The sequence below is a fragment of the Phyllopteryx taeniolatus genome, chromosome 16 (genome assembly GCF_024500385.1).
Source record: "Phyllopteryx taeniolatus isolate TA_2022b chromosome 16, UOR_Ptae_1.2, whole genome shotgun sequence".
Lineage (NCBI taxonomy): Eukaryota > Metazoa > Chordata > Actinopteri > Syngnathiformes > Syngnathidae > Phyllopteryx > Phyllopteryx taeniolatus.
In genome coordinates this window covers 23,323,765-23,344,605 of record NC_084517.1, presented here as the reverse complement: position 1 = coordinate 23,344,605, position 20,841 = coordinate 23,323,765, and the positions used below count along the sequence as shown (strand labels likewise).

General features: G+C 47.8%; 2 protein-coding genes across 7 annotated transcripts; one reads left to right on the top strand and one right to left on the bottom strand.

The window, feature by feature from the left end:
• Window positions 1-358: 358 nt before the first annotated feature.
• Window positions 359-8,586, bottom strand: LOC133465735 (endothelial zinc finger protein induced by tumor necrosis factor alpha-like). Its single transcript, XM_061748791.1, has 3 exons — window positions 8,320-8,586; window positions 6,855-7,184; window positions 359-1,094 (listed from the first exon to the last, which is right to left on the bottom strand). Exons 1-3 carry the CDS (start codon window positions 8,522-8,524, stop codon window positions 682-684), a joined length of 948 nt encoding a protein of 315 aa, XP_061604775.1. The 5' UTR covers window positions 8,525-8,586; the 3' UTR covers window positions 359-681.
• Window positions 8,587-10,957: 2,371 nt separating this feature from the next.
• LOC133466494 (trafficking regulator of GLUT4 1) lies at window positions 10,958-17,061 on the top strand. 6 transcript variants are annotated; one of them, XM_061750273.1, is made up of 5 exons: window positions 10,958-11,183; window positions 11,775-11,911; window positions 11,984-12,276; window positions 14,373-14,505; window positions 16,538-17,061. In XM_061750273.1, exons 2-5 carry the CDS (start codon window positions 11,776-11,778, stop codon window positions 16,555-16,557), a joined length of 582 nt encoding a protein of 193 aa, XP_061606257.1. In that variant the 5' UTR covers window positions 10,958-11,183; window position 11,775; the 3' UTR covers window positions 16,558-17,061. The 6 variants fall into 6 exon arrangements, with proteins under 6 accessions (XP_061606257.1, XP_061606256.1, XP_061606259.1 ...); XM_061750272.1 differs by having other exon boundaries at window positions 11,772-11,911; XM_061750275.1 differs by having other exon boundaries at window positions 11,738-11,911.
• Window positions 17,062-20,841: the final 3,780 nt, after the last annotated feature.

Below are 20,841 nucleotides of genomic sequence, written 5' to 3'. Positions count from 1 at the left end.
GGCCATTGATTGGTCCACAAGTGATCTGCGTGCAGGTGAGGGTGGAATCGAATCGACAACTTTCCAGGTTGTGGCGAGAAGAGAGAAGAAATGAACTTGATGATGGTGTTGTTCTAGGCATCCATCTTCATAGAAGGGAATGTTCTGGAACACATCGGCTGCGTTGGCGATTATCGACTCATTCCCGACCGCCTCGTCACTACACAGGGACTTTAAAATAACGGACGACATGGGGCCCTCGCCAGTCCCGTGAAAAGTCGTTTTGGAACCCTCCTCGGGCGCTTTTAATGACGCCATTGATGTGGCATCATTTTAACGTACCGGATCAACGTTGGCTTCCTGAAGAAATACACAATGATAACCTCAAATTGATTTTAATGCTGAGAGGATTTTCCAAAACCGATGCAAACGTGGCACTTTCTGCCCATCCACATTGTGACTTGTTGCTCGACTTTACACAGCACGCCTCGCCAATTTGTATTGTCATCGGCGCAACACGTCATGAGATATTTTGTTTCTAGTGACTGTTGCTTGTTGGCAACTTTTCCAGATGCATTGTGGGACATTGAGGGCGCCGTCTTGGGGACGGACAACCCGTACTCACTACACATTCCGACAGCACTACAGAATGCAGACTCGCTATACAGGGGACAGGGAGCCATTGGCAGCACAGCAGCAAACTCACGTGCCGACCCCAAAGCAGCCGGCGCCGGCACGGTTGGCGTGCGCTTTGTGGCGCGCGTGAGTGCGCGCGTGTTTCTTCAGCGTGTCGCCATCGCCGAACGTGCGTCGACACACGGCGCACGTGTACGGCCGCTCGCCCGTGTGTATGCGCAAGTGCCGCCGCAGGTTTCCTCTCTGGCTGAAGCTCTTGGCGCAGAAGGCGCAGCGGTGCGGCCGCTCGCCCGTGTGCGTGCGGACGTGGCGTCGCAGGTCGGCCGACTGCGCGAAAGATTTACAGCACCAGTTGCACGCGTACGTCTTCGGTTTCTGCTCCAGGTGGAGGCGCAGCCGGGCGGCCTGAGCGAAGACCTCGCCGCAGCGGGGACACTCGTACACGATGACGCCCGCCGCCGTCGCCTCGCCGAGATGGCCTTCAAAAACAAACAAAAGTCATGAAATGAGAAATATGCTACTGGTTTGAAGCTACATGGAACAGGAAAATCTCTCTTTTCAAGATTTCTTCAACATGTAAATAGTGCAGGATTGATTTTTTTAGTTTGTACTTGATTTTGCTAATGCTAAATATAAGCCATGTATTTAGTCATACATAAAGAGTACAATGATTGCCACGCGGGACAGTCATGGGTTTTATTGCTCAATGAACATTCCATTGTGGGGGACTGTGGGTCATTGGTAAAGGGGGTCGCCGGCTGAACAAAGGATTTGAAACCCGGCTCAGACTGTCCGCGGACACTGAATGAGAAACTATTACATTATTGCACGGGTTTTTGTGCCGAAGGTTTTAGGAAGCCGCGACACTCTCACGCCGGATGAGACCACGTCACCGGCGGACGCGAGACCATCTTCAGTCTTGGCCAAGGGCCCGACCGGCCGCAGACTCTCTGCCGGAGTCCATTATTTTTCAACTTTTGCCATAACTTATTTTTGTAATTGTGTTGTTAGATAATAAATTGAGGCCCATGAATCTGAAATCTGATCAAGCGACTCGTTATTTGACTACACGGACAGTCCGCATTTAGAGAATTGGTTATCCCCAGTTTTAGCAGACAACAACAGCGAGAATAAAAAAAATTTAAAAAACAAAAAACAAAAACAAAAACAAAGCGTGGGCCCATTTCTACGACGACAGTGTGGAGTTAGCTCGCTAGCCCACAGAGCGGCGTTGTCCAATCCGTCAGCACCTCGCCCGGTTTTGAGACACTGGAGGGAAAGTGAACTGTTTAGGACACTGATGTTCAACCTTTATTGGGCCAAGGCACATATTTTATTTTTGAAAAATCTCACGGCACACCGACAAACTAAAATGCTGCAAAGAAATGGATACACCTGTCAATTGTGTGCTTTTTTGCCATCAAAGATCTATTATTTTTCCTAAATAATAATTTTCTGACCAATTAAGTGAATTTAGATCATTTCCCGTGGCACACCTGAAGTGTTCTCACGGCACACTGGTTGGGAATCACTGGTTTAGGAAACTCAGCGGACGCCACACCTTCTTCAACCCGTGGCGCACACAAAACGACATCTGCGCACATACCGTCCGAACGAGTGCATTTGATTGACGGTCGAGCGAGGCGTGTTTTCACAGCATTCAGGGGACAGGCCCACAACATCAGAAATTAAGTTGTGTGAAATGACACAGGGAAAACGTATTGAACACATGAAGAGGCGGGGGGGGGCAAAAAGTCATGGCAAGCCAAGATAACACCTAAAATACATCAAGAATCAAACAGCAATCCAGCTCCTTGACTGCAGTGCAAGTGAATATTAGCTGGTTCAGTCTTAATTGATGGCCAACAAAAAGGTCTCATGGCCAAGGTGGGAGTCAAAACGCATCTCGTGATGGAGAAGAGCAGAGAGCTGTCTCAAGACCATCGCAAACTAATTGTTGCAAAACATAGCGATGACATTGGCATATCTAAGCTTCTGAATGTTCCAGTGAGCACGGTTGGGGCCATAATACGGAAGTGGAAAGTCGATCATACCACCATAAATTTGACTCCATCAGGTGCTCCTCGCAAGACTTCTGACAGAGGAGTGCAAGGAATAATCAGAAGAGTGGTCCAAGAGCCAAGGCCCTGTGGAGTGCTTCAAAAAGTACAAAAGGGCCTCATGTACAAAAGGTGCGTAGGCACCAAAATGTTCCGTAGGTTCTTTTTCACGGCAAAGTTCGGATGTACGTATGATGTGTGAAATGTGCGGCGCCTCACGCCAACCGCGTGGCTGGCGAACGCACGTTTCTGCAGCCGTCGGTGCTTCGGCGCCACTTCGAGGTGATGCTGGGAAACCGCAAACTCATCCATCTGCACATCAGAGACACGTGAACAATTAGCACCGATGAACAATTCATGCCCGACAACATTTGATTTCAACAATGGAAAAGAAGCAAGGACTCGCAATTCGCTTGTTGACCAGCGTATTTAATGAATCGCTGATATCACCTATTAACTGATCGAGGCGATCGTTTATGCCGCCTGTTGCCCTCTCAATCTCGTGACCCCAGCACAGCACGGGTGAGGTCACGGCCAGTCGGGCGGGCGGCAGCAGCCGGCCGTATGTCGGAGTATAATTTCGTGGGAGACGCATAGGAACGGTGGACGAAACCTCCGCGTATGTGACACCGGTGATGAAAAAAAAGAAAGCTCTGAATTTAATTGGAACTTTTACATGGGTTGCATATGATTCAAATCGGTTAAAATGCCATATTTCTTTTTCGGAGAAGAGGGGTAAAATGATGTCATTTTAACACATGTGCAACCGACGTAGATGTTCAAATTCCGGAAATTGAGGAATCCTCGGCGTCTGCGACACTAGGACACCGGGGACGGTGGACGAATCCCCCGAACGCAGCACGTGGCGGCGACCGCGTGTCCTCTCCTGAGTATTCAAATAATACATGGAGTCATCAAACCGGAGTCACAGTTTTTGATATCCTCTCTGACAGGCTGACGTGCTTCTATTTGAATTGGAAAGATTGATTACAAATAGCACACGTACAAGATTTACGCATGAAGCTTCATCCCATCGGGCTGAGCGAAGGTCACCGTACGGACACATTTGTCGTGAGCCGCGCACACGCCGTCGGAGGGCAGCGTGCCAAAGAGGGTTTGCTTGCGCACCTCCACCTCATTGAGCAACTTCTCATTCAGAAAACATATTTGTCGTCACTACCGTCGGGATCTCAGGCGCAGGGTTCGTTTCGATACGATTTGCATGTTTCAATGCGGGCGTGGGCAGGGAGGGGTCCATTCCTTTGGGATGTACGAAGGAAACGCGCTTGCGTACATCTGGATATTTTTGTGCGTACGACGTTTTCTGGATTTGAGCGTACGCCGCGTTTCAGTAGGACAATTTGTACGTGAGGCCCCTGGACTGAGCAGGTACTGTCGTCACAAGGAAAACAGCGAGCAATGTACTCCGCCGCCTTGGCCTGTATGCACGGCCATCACGCAAGACCCCATTGCTGTTTCAAGTTTGCCGAACAACATTTAGACAAGCCAGTTAAATACTCTGGTCTGAGGAGAGCAAAATGGAACTCTTCGGATGCCCTAATTAATGCACGCCACGTTTGGAGGAGAAATGGCATGATGGTGCGGGGCTGCTTTTCAGCAAACGGTACTGGTAAACGTCACATCGTCGAAGGAAGGATGAATGGGCAAATCTACCGAAACATTCTTGACAAAAGTCTGCCGAAAATGAAACCAGGGTGCGCATTTCAGCAGGATAACGATCCAAAACATACTGCCAAGGAAACTCAATTGGTTTCAAAGAAATAAAATCAAGCTGCTAGAATGGCCCAGCCAATCACCTGACTTGAATCCAATTGAAATTCTATGGAAAGAAGTGAAACCCGAGGTCCATAAAACAAGCCCACGGAACCTTCAAGATTTGAAGACTGCTTGTGTGGAGGAATGGGCCAAAATCACACCAGAGCGATGCATGCGACTAGTTTCTCCATACAGGAGACGTCTTGAAGCTGTCATCGCAAACAAAGGCTTTTGTACAAAGTATTCAATAAATACCAGTTGGCGTGTTCAATACTTTTTCCCTCTGTCATTTCACATTATTACACCTCATTTGTTCTCCTTTCTTTGTATGTATGGATGACTTGGGTTGTGCCCAACATCTGGTGAAAATGTCAGGTCAATAGCACCTTTGGAAACATATTTAGTGAGAAAAATGGTGACGTGTTAAATACTTATTTCAGCTGCTGTACACACACACACACACACACACACACACAGTATATACAGTGGGGCAACAAAGTATTTAGTCAGCCACCAATTGTGCAAGTTCTCCCACTTCAAAAGATGAGGGAGGCCTGCCTGTAATTCTCACCTACAAGAGACAAGAGAGAAATGAGGAAAACTAAATCCTGAAAATCACATTCTGATTTTTAAAGAATTGATTAGCAAAATAGGTATTTGGTCAATAACAAAAGTTCATCTCACTACTTTGTTCTGTACCCTTTGTTGGCAATGACAGAGGTCAAACGTTTTCTGTAAGTCTTCCCAAGGTTTTCACACACTGTTGCTGGTATTTTGGCCCATTCCTCCATGCGGATCTCCTCGAGAGCAGTGATGTTTTGGGGCTGTCGCTGGGCAACACAGACTTTCAACTCCCTCCAAAGAGTTTCTAAGGGCTTGAGATCTGGAGACGGGCTAGGCCACTCCAGGACCTTGAAATGCTTCTTACGAAGCCACTCCTTCGTTGCCCAAACTCCTTCGTGTTTGGGATCCTTGTCATGCTGAAAGACGCAGCCACGTTTCATCTTCAATGCCCTTGCTGACGGAAGGAGGTTTTCGCTCAAAATCTCACGATACACGGCCCCATTCATTCTTTCCTTTACACGGACGGATCGGTCGTCCTGGTCCCTTTGCAGAAAAACAGTCCCAAAGCATGAGGTTTCCACCCCCATGCTTCACAGTAGGGATGGTGTTCTTTGGATGCAACTCAGCATTATTTCTCCTCCAAACACGACGAGTTGAGTTTTTACCAAAAAGTTGTATTTTGGTTTCATCTGACCATATGACATTCTCCCAATCCTCTTCTGGATCATCCAAATGCTCTCTAGCAAACTTCAGACGGGCCTGGACATGTACTGGCTTAAGCAGGGTGACACGTCTGGCACTGCAGGATTTGAGTCCCTGGCAGCGGTGTGTTACTGATGGTTCACGAGGTCCCCCCGTGTGGTTCTGGGATTTTTGCTCACCGTTTTTGTGATCATTTTGACCCCACGGGGTGAGATCTTGCGTGGAGCCCCAAATCGAGGGAGATTATCAGTGGTCTTGTATGTCTTCCATTTTCTAATAATTGCTCCCATAGTTGGTTTCTTCACAGCAAGCTGCTTGCCTATGGCAGATTGAGTCTTCCCAGCCTGGTGCAGGTCCACAACTTCTTTTCTGGTGTCCTTTGACAGCTCTTTGGTCTTGGCCATATTGAAGTTTGGAGTGTGACTGTTTGAGGTTGTGGACAGGTGTCTTTCATACTGATAACGAGTTCAAACAGGTGCCATTAATACAGGTAACGAGTGGAGGACAGAGGAGCCTCCTAAAGAAGTTGTTACAGGTCTGTGAGAGCCAGAAATCTGGATTTTTTTTTTTTTTTTTCTTGGTGACCAAATACTTATTTTCCACCAAAAATTGTTAATCAATTATTTAAAAATCAGACAATGTGATTTTCTGGATCTTTTTTTCTCATTTTGTCCCTCATAGGTGAGATACCTATGATGAAAGTCACAGGCCTCTCTCATCTTTTTAAGTGGGACAACTCACCAAGTACTTTTTTGCCCCACGGTGCGTGTGTGTGTGCGTGTGTATATATATATATATATATATATATATATATATATATATATATATATATATATATTATATACACACACACACGACTTGACTAAAACAGTGAAAAAGACTTTCAACCACCATGTCTTATCTAGCGAGACTGTGTTAGCAGAAGCATTAAAACATATATTTCCTCAAAAACGGCTGTGTAACATGCTAACATGCTAACATGCCTGAGAAAACCCACGCAAGTACGGATTTTCTCCGGGGACTCCGACAAACATGCAAACCCCACACCAGATTTGAACTGGCAACTCTATGACAGCATATGAAGCACAAACACATTTTGCCATCTTGGCCAAATTTGAGTTGCGTCGTCGTCCTTACCGTTTCGTTCCACTTCCTGTCGCTCCCTCGTGGCACTCTCCGTCGTCCTGACGTCGGTGTTGCCCTTGGAGACGCGAACGCGCACGTCGGCCGCGGCTGACTCGGCACAGTTTTTGCGGGGCGTGACCTTTGACTCCTCCTGTTCCCGTTTGACGACATGAGGGGGCGGGCCCGGCGGCTCCTCAGCGGGAAGAACGAGAAGCGCTTTGGCGAGGGCGTCGTCCGGGGGGGGGGGGCTAGCCCCCGCCCGCTTGGACGTGCTGGCTGGGGGCGCTTTGACGCGGTTGGGGGCGCAGACTCGCTGGTGGTCCCAAGCGACAAGATGTTGGCCTGAAAGCACAAAACCAAAAAACACTTAACATATGACCTTCAAAGAATATCCAATTTCACATTTCAATCAATTTTTCCCCTCCGCTGACAGGAAAAGCAAATAATGACAATGTTTAAAATGAGTTTTGATACTTTTTTTTTTTTTATATCCGATATATGAAATATATATGAAGACAAATTCTTGAGGAATCGAAAGTGTCTTTTTTGGAAAAGTGTTGCTCGAGAGCTGGCAAAAGTGGCGAAATAGGGCAACCGAGTGTCAGCAGCGACGAGCTTCGCTCTGGTTGCAGCCGTGCTGTTCCTGGGCCCATCGACGGGGGGCGCACTTTCAATTAGGAAAGCCGCCCGAAAAAAAGGGCTGAAAGATAAACTGGAATTAATCCCCCAAAAATTCCATGTTAAAAAAAGACAGAAAGGTTCTGTTGAGCCACCTGATGTTGAACTTCACACACACACGATGTTATCTGAATGGGGTCTGGGCAGTTGGGGTCGGGCTCTTGCCAACAAACCCTGCAACATCCTTTGAGTCGTAGCTCGTGTTGGCACACTGATCTACTGCGCCCAAGCTGTCGAATGTGTGACCATTGAACAATCATCTCCTCACACAATTCTTTATACGCACAAGTGTCACACATTCTGAATTGTTGTTCCTTTTTTTTTTTTTTTTTTTTTTTAAATAAGATGTTCATCTTAAGTCCAAACAAAAAGTCTTCAAGTGGACATATTGACTTGACTTGTATCTCAATTGTCCGTTGTGAAACAACCGTGTCAATCTTTTGTTGTCTGCCGGTGCAGGCAGTAGTTGTCAAAATGTTGATATGAGCAAAACATTGTGAACATCACACGTGGGTTAATTAGGATAATATTACACTGAGCATCTCAGTCCGCCAGGCAGGACCCGCGGTCCAGAGACGTCACGTGAGCTAAGATGTAGCCTGCTTGTTGGAAAGTAAACAACAACAAATGTGACCGATTGGGACTCTTTCACGGTCGCCGAATAAAACCTGCTGTGTAGAGCTTGAGAAGAAAGGCATTTAAACTTGCACTCGAGCCGCGGTGTGACTTCAAATCGCTGGCCAACACTAAAGAGAACCCAATGCTAGCGAGCTTCGGGGCTAGCTGTCCGCCGACTTACCGGGAGGCCGCGGCCGGGCCTGAGGCTCGTCAGACGCCCTGAGGAAGTCGCCGAGCTGCCGCCTCAGGCTCTCGTTCTCCAGCCGCGTCCGGAGCGTTTCCTCCCGGTACTCGCTCACCGCGTCCTCCACCACGTCCACGATGTCGCGGAGCAGCTGCGTGAGGCGCTCCGTCAGGTAACCGCTCAGCACGTCCGCTTTGCTCATTTTTGTTGACTTGACAGAAGCGAAGCGCTCGCTCGGCGGCCCGGAAACGACCACAAATCACACCGGATGTCGTCCCTTCTCCGAATAGTCAATATTCCTAGGAAACATTTACACTATAACAAACGAGGTTTTTTTTTACGTGCGAGATGTCAGATGACTGTCAAAAAGAAAAAAGAAAAAAGAAAAAAAAATGTCAACGAAGGAAAGAGGGAAGCAGGTGGTTGCAGTTACCGTTTACTCCACTGGGCGGCAGCAAAGATGACTGAGCCGCAGCTACGATGGCATTTGAAAGACCCTGTAAAAGGAAAAAGAAGCACATCCCAGCGAAGTGTTGTTAACAAGTCTGCCGAATTTGAATGATTCAAAAAATCGCCAATTTTATGAAATAAGGTTCCCAAATCATGAAAAATAAAGCCCGCCCTCGAACTGCAGGACTGTGTGGGCGTGTCCGCTTATAGCTCGATAAAATGGTTAACTTTCCCTGATGCGTCGCCGTTATGTGGCCTCAAAACCAAGCGAGGCGGCGACTTCTTGGATGAGCCGACGCCATACTGGCGTGCTCACATTTTCGTTAGCTTGCTAGCCAGTTAGCTCGTTAGCGTGAGAAACAGTTATCTTTCCCTGAAGTGTCTCCATTGTGAGGGCCCGCACGGGCCGCGGCTGTGGCCAGTCGGGACGGGCCCCGGTGCCGGAAGCACCGCACCGTGGGGGGCTACTAACTACCCGCCGGCGGGCTGGCGAGGGGCGGCGGAGCTGTCGGATTCGCCGCAGCCACACTATGCGCCACACGTGGGAGCACACGACGGAGGCACAGCAGCCCTAATAACACTAAACACTTCAGGGAAGATGCATCCAAAATATTATCAGTAAAGAATTGGCAATTGTGCCGAATAGCCGCTGAAGTCGCTCGCCGGTTGGTACTTTTATAGTGAGGAAGGGCCAACTCATGATGGAAGCCCAACGCATACCTGGGCGCGTTTTAGCCCCGCCCCAAAAATCCGTACTATTGAGAAAGTAAAAAAAAAAAAAAAAAGAGTTGAACGCTATAGCTCAGCAATTCAGTACGAAATTGTTGTCAGTATTTAATATTTTAGTATTCAGCACTCATTTTCAAGCATATTTAATGTATTTAGAAACAAAACGGCTGGAACAGTGGACGACTGGTTTGCACATCTGCCTCACAGTTCTGGGGCTGGGGTTCAAATCCCGGCCCCGCCTGTGTGGCATTTGCATGTTCTCCCCGTGCCTGAGTGGGTTTTCTCCCACATCCCCAAAACAGGCATGCGACGTTGCTTGAAGACTCTTAACTGCCCGTAGGTGGGAATGCGAATGCTTGTTTGTTTGTATGTGCCCTGCGATTGGCCGGTGACCGGTTCAGGGTGTACCCCGCCTCCTGCCCGAAGATAGCTGGGATAGGCTCCAGCAGCCCGCGACCCCAGTGAGGATAAGCGGGAAAGAAAATGGATGGATGGATAGAAATCAAACCCCCAAATTACTTTACTGGGCTCTTTAAGATTAAAAAAGGAAGAAAAAGAAAAGCAGGAGCACATCCAACCGCTCTGTTAAAAGCAGAGTAGAAGATATTTCTGTCCTATTTATTACAACTGTCAGTATGAGCTGATTTCTCTGGCGCCATCTTGTGCCTCTATTTCAAGTTGCATGAAACCACCGCGGCGAAAGAAAAACAACCTATCAGAGACAGAAGGTGTGACTGAGCGGTGTTACTTTGTTACCCCTGAAACGAAAAGCACCTCATTCGTAACGAAGGGTTAATTGAGACATGAAATGTTATTGGTTTGAAGTTTTATTTTTTGGGGGGGCCGCCATGAGTGGAGTTGTGTGTACAAATGAGTGAAGCCTCGTCTGCCACGCCTTCAGTTTCGGATTGGTTGTTTTTTGCAAATCAACCTGGAGACACAAAAAGGGCATTTTTCACAGATCATTTCAATCATGTACGACTGGGAGCTCATGCTGACAGTTGTATGTGTGACAAAAGGGACTTTTTTTCGGGCCGACTCCCACTTTCAAAGTGCCCCAAAAAATAAGCAGCAGATGAAAGGAGCTGGAAAATAACAGCACTGTTGAATGACGCTGATGCCGAGCGTGTTGGTGCATTGTTGTGACGCTGCTTTAAACAACAGCAGTCGTTGTTGAGCACGTGCAGAGAGCCCGCCGGAAGTCGGCCACTGGCCCTTCAGAATAAAAGCGAGCGTTAGCGTTAGCGTTAACACCGGTCACGTCAGCCCCTGCAACAATAGTCGACCGATGAGCAACATTTTCAAACGTCATCTTGAATTTGTACATGAAATACGGCTGACGCACTTATTTTGAAAGGGTGAACCTATGCACACGCTTTACTGTCGACCTCTTGACGCTCAGACAAGCACACCCACACCCACACACACACACACACACACACACAGCCTACCCTCCCCTCCCCTGCAGTTGTTGCAGTGAAGCTGCAGCGGAGTCTTCATCATCTTCAACAGACATTCCAGCATTTGGACTCCAGCTCGCCATCATTACACATTGTAATAATAATCATGATCAATGATAATAGTTCTTATTGATCATCATTGTTGTTGACATCGGTGGATTGTAGCTTTTTTCTTCTGCTCGCAATGAAATGAACACTGCAGCTTCCTGTTTGTTAGAGCAGGTATGAATTGTGTGTGCGCGTGTGTTTCATGTTACGTGTTTGTGTGCACACAAACATGCACCGTCTGTGTGTGTGCATTTCCAAGTAAATTAAGTTATTTTGGTGTACAAACGTGAGGTGGGGTTGACTTGGTCTACGCCTTGATGGCTTTTCAAAATAAAACAGGAAATGCTGTGGTCGTTGATGAGGCAGGGAGCCGCCACTAGGGGGCGCTTGTTGCATCTGCTCTTTGCTCACTTGCTGTTGGCTTCGTCCAAAGAACAACAAGCAAAAGTTGACTCATCACCTGTCAATCACAGGGAATCGAACCTGCACCCGAATCCACGAAAGCGGCAAAGCGTCCGTCATTCCGTTCACTCGATCGACATTGATCAATCCTCTCTCTGTGATGTGTGTCTTCCCGCATGCTCGCTGGCTGGACGCCAATCACTTTTGCCGCAGCTTGGATGTTGTGCATTGTTTCAGGTTTATGTAAGGCGAGGCATTGAAAAGACACAATTGAGGTGATTTGGCTGAAGAAGATCACAGCAAAGCATATATTTTTTTGTTAGCAGCTGACTTTTCATCTGTGTGGCCCCGCCCCTCCAGCAGCATGGACGAGTCACAGTGTCCGGCAGGCGGATGCGATGAGCGTGCGGCGGCGACGAGCCAACCGAGCGACGGTGTCCGACGAGGCCCGCCCCCGGCCTCGGGAACCACGGAGCACCTGGCGGTGAGCGGGGTGACCGGTAAGTAGTCCCCTCCCACTCGGTGTCCGTCCAATCAAACGAGAAACACAGACGTCTCATCTGCGGCCCCAGGCAACAGTGCGGGTCCCGCGCCGCCCTCTGCCCTGACGGCCGACGCCCCGTCCGGCCCGGCCGAAGGGCGTCACGCCAATGGTCGTCCTCGTTCCGGCAGCCTATCGGGTTCTCCGAGGCCGTCACTTAACTCCCCGCGGCCGTCGCTCGGCCGCCAGCCCAGCGCCGTGACGGAGGGTCCGGAGGGTGCGGCCGAACAGTCCAAACCTCCAGACTTCCTGATGCTGGCCATCCTGTCTTGCTTCTGCCCGCTGTGGCCCATCAACATCGTGGCCCTCACCTTCTCTGTCATGGTAGGTGCTAGCATGTTAGCGTTAGCAACAGGTGGGTGACTCCAGTCCCACTCGAGCACAGATGGGTGGAAGTCTCAAGTCATTTTGTCTTGGGCAAGTCAAGTCATCTTATTCATACAGTCTCACCTGCAGTATCTGGTCTCCAAGAAGAGAAATTGACAAATCAGCTGAAATGAGGATATGAGTGGCCAGTTGATGGAAGCCATGGGTCGCCCACATGACTAGCCCGCAGGCCTGCAATTGAAAAAGCTCACATTGGACATTGTGATTTCTTAGGAATGTTGGTGAATATATAATTTGAAAATGTAAGCACTTGCAGAGCTGTATAAACATGCAGTGTTGCATATTGATATGTATCTGATAAAAATGTGTTTAAATCATTGGTGATAATTATTGGGGGAAATCATTTATGCAATCAGTGTCTTCACACAGATCAATATCCATCCAGCCACCCATCCATCTCCCTGCAGCTTCAGCAGAGAAGCCCAGACTTCAGATTTCAGACTTCTCTCTCCCCAGCCCAGCCACTTCGTCCAGCTCTTCCGGGGGGGGGATCCTGAGGCGTTCCCAGACCAGCCCGGAGATATAGTCTCCCCGGCGTGACCTGGGTTGTCCCCGGGGTCTCTTCCCAGTGGGACGTGCCCGGAACACCTCACCAGGAAGGCGTCCACCAGGCATCCTAATCAGATGCTCGATGCGGAGGAGCAGCAGCTCGACTCTGAGACCCTCCCGGATGACCAAGCTTCTCGGCTCGAAGAGAGAGCTCGGACACTCTGCGGAGGAAACTGACTTCGGCCCTTGTACCTGTGACCTTGTTTCGGTCACCACCCACAACTCATGAACCTCGGTGAGGGTAGGAACGTAGATCGACGAGTAAATCGAGAGCTTCGCCTTTCAGCTTAGCTCCTTCTTCACCACAACAGACCGATACCGAGTCCACATCACTGCAGACGCCGCGCCGATCCGCCCGTCGGGCTCCCAAGACCCCGAGATAGTTGAACTCCTCCACTTGGGGGAGGATCTCATTCCTGCCCTGGAGAGGGCACTCCACCCTCTTCTGACTGCGGATCACGGCCTCAGATTTGGGGGTGCCATTCTCATCTCAACCACTTCACATTCGTCTGCGAAACGCTCCAGCGAGAGATTGTGGCTTGATGAAGCCAACAGAACCACATTATCCGCAAAAAGCAGAGACGTAATACTTGAGGTCACCAAACCAGACCAGCTCAACGTCTTGGCTGTGCCTAGAAATTCTGTCCATAAAAGTTATGAAGCGCCTTAGCAGAGTCTAACCCACACTGGAAACCAATTCAACGTACTGCCGTTAATACAGACTAAACAGCGGCCATACAGGGGGTCCCGTACCCCATACTCCTGAAGCACCACCTCGCAGAACTCCTCGAGGGATATGGTCAAATCCCTTCTCCAAGTCCACAAAACTGGTTGGGTGAATTCCCATGCAACCTCCAGGACCCTGCTGTAGGTGTAGAGCTGGTCCACTGTTCCACAGGACCAAAACCGCACTGCTCCTCTTGTATCTGAGATTTGACCTTCCAGCGGACCCTCCTTTACAGAACCCCTGATTAGACCTTACCAGGGAGGCTTAGGAGTGTGAACCCCCAGTATCTGGAACATACCCTCCGGTCCCCCTCCTTAAAAAGGGGGCACCGGAGGGTGTCTTCCAACCAATCCAATGGCACTGTCCCCGATGCCCACACAATGTTGCTAGGGTGTCAAGCAGACAGGACAGCCCCGCAAACATCCAGAGCCCATAGGAACTCTCATACATACCCCCCGGGGCCCTGCCAGCGAGGTGGTTTTGAAGCAGTTCGGCGAGCAAGAAGGTAGACAACTGGAAGTGGAGGAACAACCAACGGATTCTACTGGAGTTGTTCACACTCAACAGTTAAATCACATTCGGGCAATCGGTCGTTGCTATCGAATTGAGGCTTAGGAGTGCAAAGTGGCTCATTTACGAATATATGTTAGGACTGAGCAAGATGATGTATTTATGACTTGCTAAACCCAAGTAACGACTTCTTTGTGCTAGCATTAGCGTAAGCCGCGCAGGACTGATGGCGCGGTGGTGTTTTCAGTCTCGCAACAGCTTGCAGCAGGGGAACGTGGACGGCGCCCGCCGTTTGGGCCGCAATGCCATGATGCTTTCCGTGGTCTCCATCTTGGGAGGCGTCGCCATCATCGCGGCTGCCGTCGCACTCAACCGCGAACGTAAGACGCTATTTAAGCTAAGCTACGGTAGCACGCTCTATGGCTGTGTTCCAAATAACTCCCTGGCCACAATATTGTGCCCTGCATCGAGCCTGGGGCCCTTTTGGAGTGCTGTTGGAATGTGTCGTGAGTAAAGCTTATACCCGATATCACAGGTGTCAAAACGCAAGGCCTGGGGACAAGATACAGCCCACCTTATCATTTAATGTGGTCCGCGAAAGCAAATCATGTGCGTCGACTTCGTGTTTCTTACTACAGTACCAAAGTTGCAAATTGTCTTCCCAGCCTTCCCAGTTGACCTGCATATTTGACTTCTAAAGCCGTCAAAGCAAAGAATTGCGAGCATTTTTTGGGCGGGTCAAAAGTCCCCTTTTTGAAATAAAAGGAATAGTTGAAAAGTTTTCATTCACTTCTGATTTCAAAAGTAGTTATCCATCAATTGATTGTGTATTTGTAATAATAGGAGGTGATCTTTATTTGCCAAGTATGTCCCAAACGCACAAGGGAGGAATTTGTCTCCGGTAGTCGGAGCCGCTCCAGTACGACAACAGACGCTCAGTTGACATGAAAACAATCGTGCAAAAAGATTAGACATTTCTAGGGTTTTACAGTCCTAACGGGCCTCCGTAACGACGATATGGCCTGCCACAAAAATCCTTTTGCCTTTGTGTCCCACCGATGAATGAACGGCAAACTGTCATCCATCCCAATCCAGTGGTGCCTTGAGACACGAGTTTGCCCGACTTATGAGCTTTTCGGCCGATTTGTTTTCTTTGACTTGCAAGCGCAAACCGGAGATATGAGCGCCGCACGGCAGCGACAAACTCAATTCGACTTGTGTCACGATGGTCAAGTTTATTTGTGTAGCTCTTCATCGCAAGAGTCTCAAAGGGCATCACAGGCCCACAAGTGGCGGCGATTGACGACATCCCCTCATCTCAACCCCCTCAATAAGGAGCAGTTTGGCAAATAGTCAACAAATCTTCCGAAAAAAGGGCTTCGATCTGTTTATTGCCACAACAAGTAAATAAAGAGAATTACACCTTGAGTATTTCAAACAAACAAACAAACAAACAACTTCGTGCAACGTCATACAATTATGACAAGGGAACTGGGAGCAACCTTTCCCGGGTCAAAACATTTTGGGGGGGGGGGGGGGGGGGGCTTTCTTTTTCTAATGCTATGCATCGATAGCACACGCTTTGCCCTTGACAAAAAAAAGCAAACCTTGCGAAAATGGGTTGAGAAATGAGCAACATACGACTTGGTTTCAATGTCCAGCCATTGCCTCGGACGGCGGGAACGTACACCCACCCGACATGGCCGCCACGTACGCACGTCGGTTAGCCGGGCTGCCTTCTCGCGCGTTCATATCTGCAGTTCTAACCCTTTCGGCAACGGATATTTGAACACAAACGCTGGAGCGACACAGATAAATAGATAATATAACAATACTCACAGGCATATAGTCTTTATATTCTGCACCTTACTGTGCTGACTCTTCCTCATTGGTGTCTTGGACTGTTTTATAGCGCCTCCAGGTGTCCAATTCGGCCTCAGCAGAAGGAGGAGCACAATGAACTGAACTGAAGCATTAAATCCTGATTTCCGATTAAATTCGGAATGATTTACATTCTATTTAATCGTGTTATTAATTGTTTTTCAATTGTTTGAGAGCTATTTTCCTTATTAAAAAACAAAAATCGTTGGGAGGCTGGCTGGAATTCATGGCTTTCGATTCTTTTCAATGGGGAAAGATGATTTGAGATAAAAGTGTTTTGAGTTATGAGCGTAGTCATAGAACAAATTAAACTCATATCTCAAGGCACAGCTGAATAATAGTGATCGGCGAGTTGGGAATGATGAACGATTCTGAACGCAATCGCTACAAAGGATTTTCAGTGCAGGAACTTTGTAGGAGGTCCACGAAATGTTTTCATTTCGTGGCCAAATGAACGAGTGAACGATTGCAAACACAGCCTGTGACTTTTTTCTCTTTGTTTCATTCCTTTCTTCTTTTTTTTTCTGTCAGTGATTTTGAAATCTGGATAACGCAGCAGCGCCCCGTCCCGCCTCAAGGTCGCCCTGCGCCCACTTCCCGCACGTCGAGCATGTGCCTGATGTTCTACCTCCGCCGCGGGAACCCTCGTTGCCACAGAGACCAAGGGCACTCGCAGACGTTAGCCTCGGGAGCAGCGAGAAACGTCTTCCGCATGAGCAACAAAAGCATTTGTAGCATTTGGACGTTTACACACTTGGTCACCGTGCCGGACGACCTAAGGTCACGCTGCATGTTTCCAAACTTTGACCGTGGATGGCTTTTGGCCACGCGGCCTCCTTTCAATAGTACTTTGTCAATTAGCAATCGCATGCCGGTTGGTTTACTAATGACTATACGCTAATAGCACCCCGAGCTAACCTCAGAGCTAACACTAGCCAATTGATGTCGATGTTGCGTGCACATGAAATTCCTAGCGTAATAATCTCGACCACCAGATGAGTTCATCTGCCGCATGATTGTTTAGCCGGCTCGACGCCAACGTGCCCGTTCTCCGTTTTTCAAATGAATGTTGGGTTGCTTGGATTTGTTCACATTTTGATCTCGTGAACATGTTAGTTTTACGTTTTATCCTCAATCATGAAATCTTGAGTTTGGATTTCATGATTGAAATCCCCATTAAAAATACCCGACGCTAAATTTCTGCTTTGATCAAATGAATAATATTGCTTTTGGTTTCACTCCCATTATTTGATTTGATTTTGAAAGTTTCAAAATGTTCCTACCTTGCCATGGCAACCCCGTTGGTGGCAGACAAAAGTTTGCTTTTCCTTTGTAACATGTGATCTTTGTATTTTTATATTTATTCTCTTTTGTACGCCCACTCGGCTGCTTTGTGCTGGCTGCTTCACGAATATTATGGGATGTTTGTCAATGCATGGACATTTATAAGATTTAAAAATAAAGAGCACTTTACAAATCGGTTATTGATGATTAGCAGAGTGTGTGTGTAAGGGGGCGGGGTTCTAAGTGGGGGCTCGAGTGAAAGAAACACTTGTATGAGACGAGTCTGCAGGATGAAATGAAACAACTCGGAAGAAACAAGATGGAGGAGAAAGGTACTCGCGGAACACCAAGAAGAGGAAGATGATGACGAGGACGACGAGGGGGGGGGGGGGGGGGGGTCATGTAATGGATCCCAACGTACACATTCATCCATTCCATTTGTTTTGATGGATGAATGAGATGACGGAGCTGTGACGGGCCCAACGTGACGTTAGGCTTCATCTCGTGGGCAGACCCAACATTTCTTCTGTGGGCATCGCGCTCCAGACACTTTTGGCACTCTGTTGATTGCTCATTTTCATTTTGTCTTTCGCCTCATGTGTAGAAAGCTGGATGCATTTGGCAGGGATCCAACTCCTCCAACTAATCATAGGCCAATTTCCAACCTCCCACTTTGAGATTAAGATTTTACAGACTTTTGTAAGTGATCAAGTGAAAGAATTTGTGTCAACCCAAACATTTGATCCCATTTTCTACCAAGTTTTAGGAAGAAGCGCAGCACAACACAGCGGCTTCGGAGGTTGTCGGAACACTGCGCAGTTCTGCTCGCGGACCTGCCAAAAGCCAGTCTGTGATGATGAGACGCAGACTGTACTTAGCACAGGTGTCTGCTTTGACGGACGATTATCTGTCAAACGGAAGGCCTCGCTTCAGGCCCTTTGAAAAAGGGCACTTCTGGGACAACATTTCTATCAATACTTTCCAAATGTGAACATTCACCTTTATGCGGACGATACTGTTATTTCTAGCTCTGCTCCAACGCAGCATCGAACTTTGTGTCATTTACGGGATGCTTTGAACACCAGACGAGTCATGTTTCAGGATTTCAAATTGTTCTTAAATTCAGGGAAAAAAACTCATGTTTCGTAACTCAAAGACGACACCACAGAATTATGCCTCAGGGGGGCGTGATTGAGGTGATCACATCTTCCAAATATTTCGTTTAAAAAAATAAAAAAAATAAAATGTGTTTATGGTTGACACGCTACCTTTTAAATGCTACATTCAGCAGCTTGTCAAGAAACTGAAACTGCGTCATGGTTTGTATTTCAGAAATAAGTCCGGTTTCTCATTAGCTGCAAAATGAGACTTGTTGCTACTTTTTGGCCGCTGATTGGACTCTGGTAATATTTTCCATACGGATGCGTCTTCGGTCTCTGGATACTGTTTAGAATGGAGCATTGAGACGTATGACAAGTCTACTGCAGGCTCTGACACGTCATTGTGACCCGTGTTCTCACATCGTCTATTCAGAGATAATCGTTGGCGTGTTTGAATCTATATAAAAAAAAAAGTCATCATCTTAATCTGCTTCCCTCTTCCGTTTGTGCTGAGAAATGTTGGAATTTATAGCCTTTGCTCTGTTACCAGTGCCGTTTGTTCCTAAAGTACGGCTTGAAATGGGGAAAAGGAGATCAGCGGCTCCAATAGCATGGAAACCGTTGCAGGAAGAATTGGGCCGACTGGAGGAGGTCTCTCCAAATGAAAGTCGCAGGGACTGGATATAATCATGCAACTGATTGAAAATGCTTCGTTGCTGATCTTTTTGCGATTTCACTGGATGTGTTTTGCCTTTTTTTACATTTTGTTTGGGTTCCATGACACCCGAGTGAAGGAGATTTCTAATCTCAATGAGACTTTCTTGGTTTTCCCACCAACTTGGGGTTGAACCGATTACTCGACTCACAACTCCGCACCGATGTTCGAAGCTCGACGTCGCCTAATCGGAAATCCGGTCTTCCGATTGACCGATATACAGACAACCTTTGACTCCCCCGTCTGCCACTGTGGCCGGACGACAACATTCGAACGTCTGCGCGAGTCAGAGTACGAAAAAAAGCTGCTTGTGGATGAGAATAGCAGTTAGCCTCACTAGCTTTGGCTATTCCCATCACTGCTCGTCTTAAAATTTTCACATCACCAATTTAGGTTTCAAAAATAGAAATTCACACCAGCGGGGCCATGGAATTGGCGGCGAGGAACGAGGGCAGCCGTGCCACCTTCGTCGCCAAGATGCACGGCGAATAGTGCGCGTATTACAAGCCCATTTCCAATGAAGTTGGGACGTTGTGTTAAACATAAATAAAAACAGAATCCAATGATTTGCAAATCATGTTCAACTTATATTGATTGATATATATTGAATACACTCCAAAGACAAGATATTTCATGTTCAAACTGATCAACTTGATTGTTTTGAGCAAATAATCATTGGCTTAGAATTTTATGGCTGCAACAGGTTCCACAAAAGTTGGGACAGGTGGCAAAAAAGAGTGAGAAAGTTGAGGAACGCTCATCAAACACGTGTTTGGAACATCCCACAGGTGAACGGGCGAATTGGGAACCGGTGGCTGCCATGATTGCTTCCCTGAATTGCTCAGTCATTCACAAGCAAAGGTGGGGCGCACTTGTTCACCTCTTTGTGAACAAGTGCGTGAGAAAATAGTCCAACAGTTGAAGGACAATGTTCCTCAACGGACAATTGCAAAAAATTTAGGGATCTCATCATCTACCGTCCATAATATCACCAAAAGGTTCAGAGAATCTGGAGAAATCACTGCATGGAAGCGGCCAAGGCCGAAAACCGACATTGAATGCCCGTGACCTTCGATCACTCAGGCGGCGCTGCATCGAAAACCGACATCAATGTGGAAAGGATATCACCACATGGGCTCGGGAACATTTCAGAAAACCAATGTCAGTAAATACAGTTCGGCGCTACATCCATAAGTGCAACTTGAAACTCTACTATGCAAAGCAAAAGCCATTTATCAACAACACCCAGAAACGCCGCCGGCTTCTCTGGGCCCGAGCTCATCGAAGATGGACCGATGCAAAGTGGAAAAGTGTTCTGTGGTCCGATGAGTCCACATTTCAAATTGTTTTTGGAAAACAAAACCCAAAGAGGGCCAAAGAGGAAAAGAACTATCCGGACTTTTATGGACGCAAAGTTTAAAAGCCAGCATCTGTGATGGTATGGGGCGGTGTTAGTGCCAATGGCATGGGTAAGTTACACATCTGTGAAGGCACCATTCATGCTGAAAGGTACATACAGGTTTTGGAGAAACACATGCTGCCATCCAAGCAACGTCTTTATCACGGACGCACTTGCTTATTTCAGCAAGACAATGCCAAACCACATTCTGCACGTGTTACAACAGTGTGGCTTCGTATAAACGAGTGCGGGTACTAGACTGGCCTGCCTGCAGTCCAGACCTGTCTCCCCTTGAAAACGTGTGGCACATTATCAAGCGTCAAATACGACCACGGAG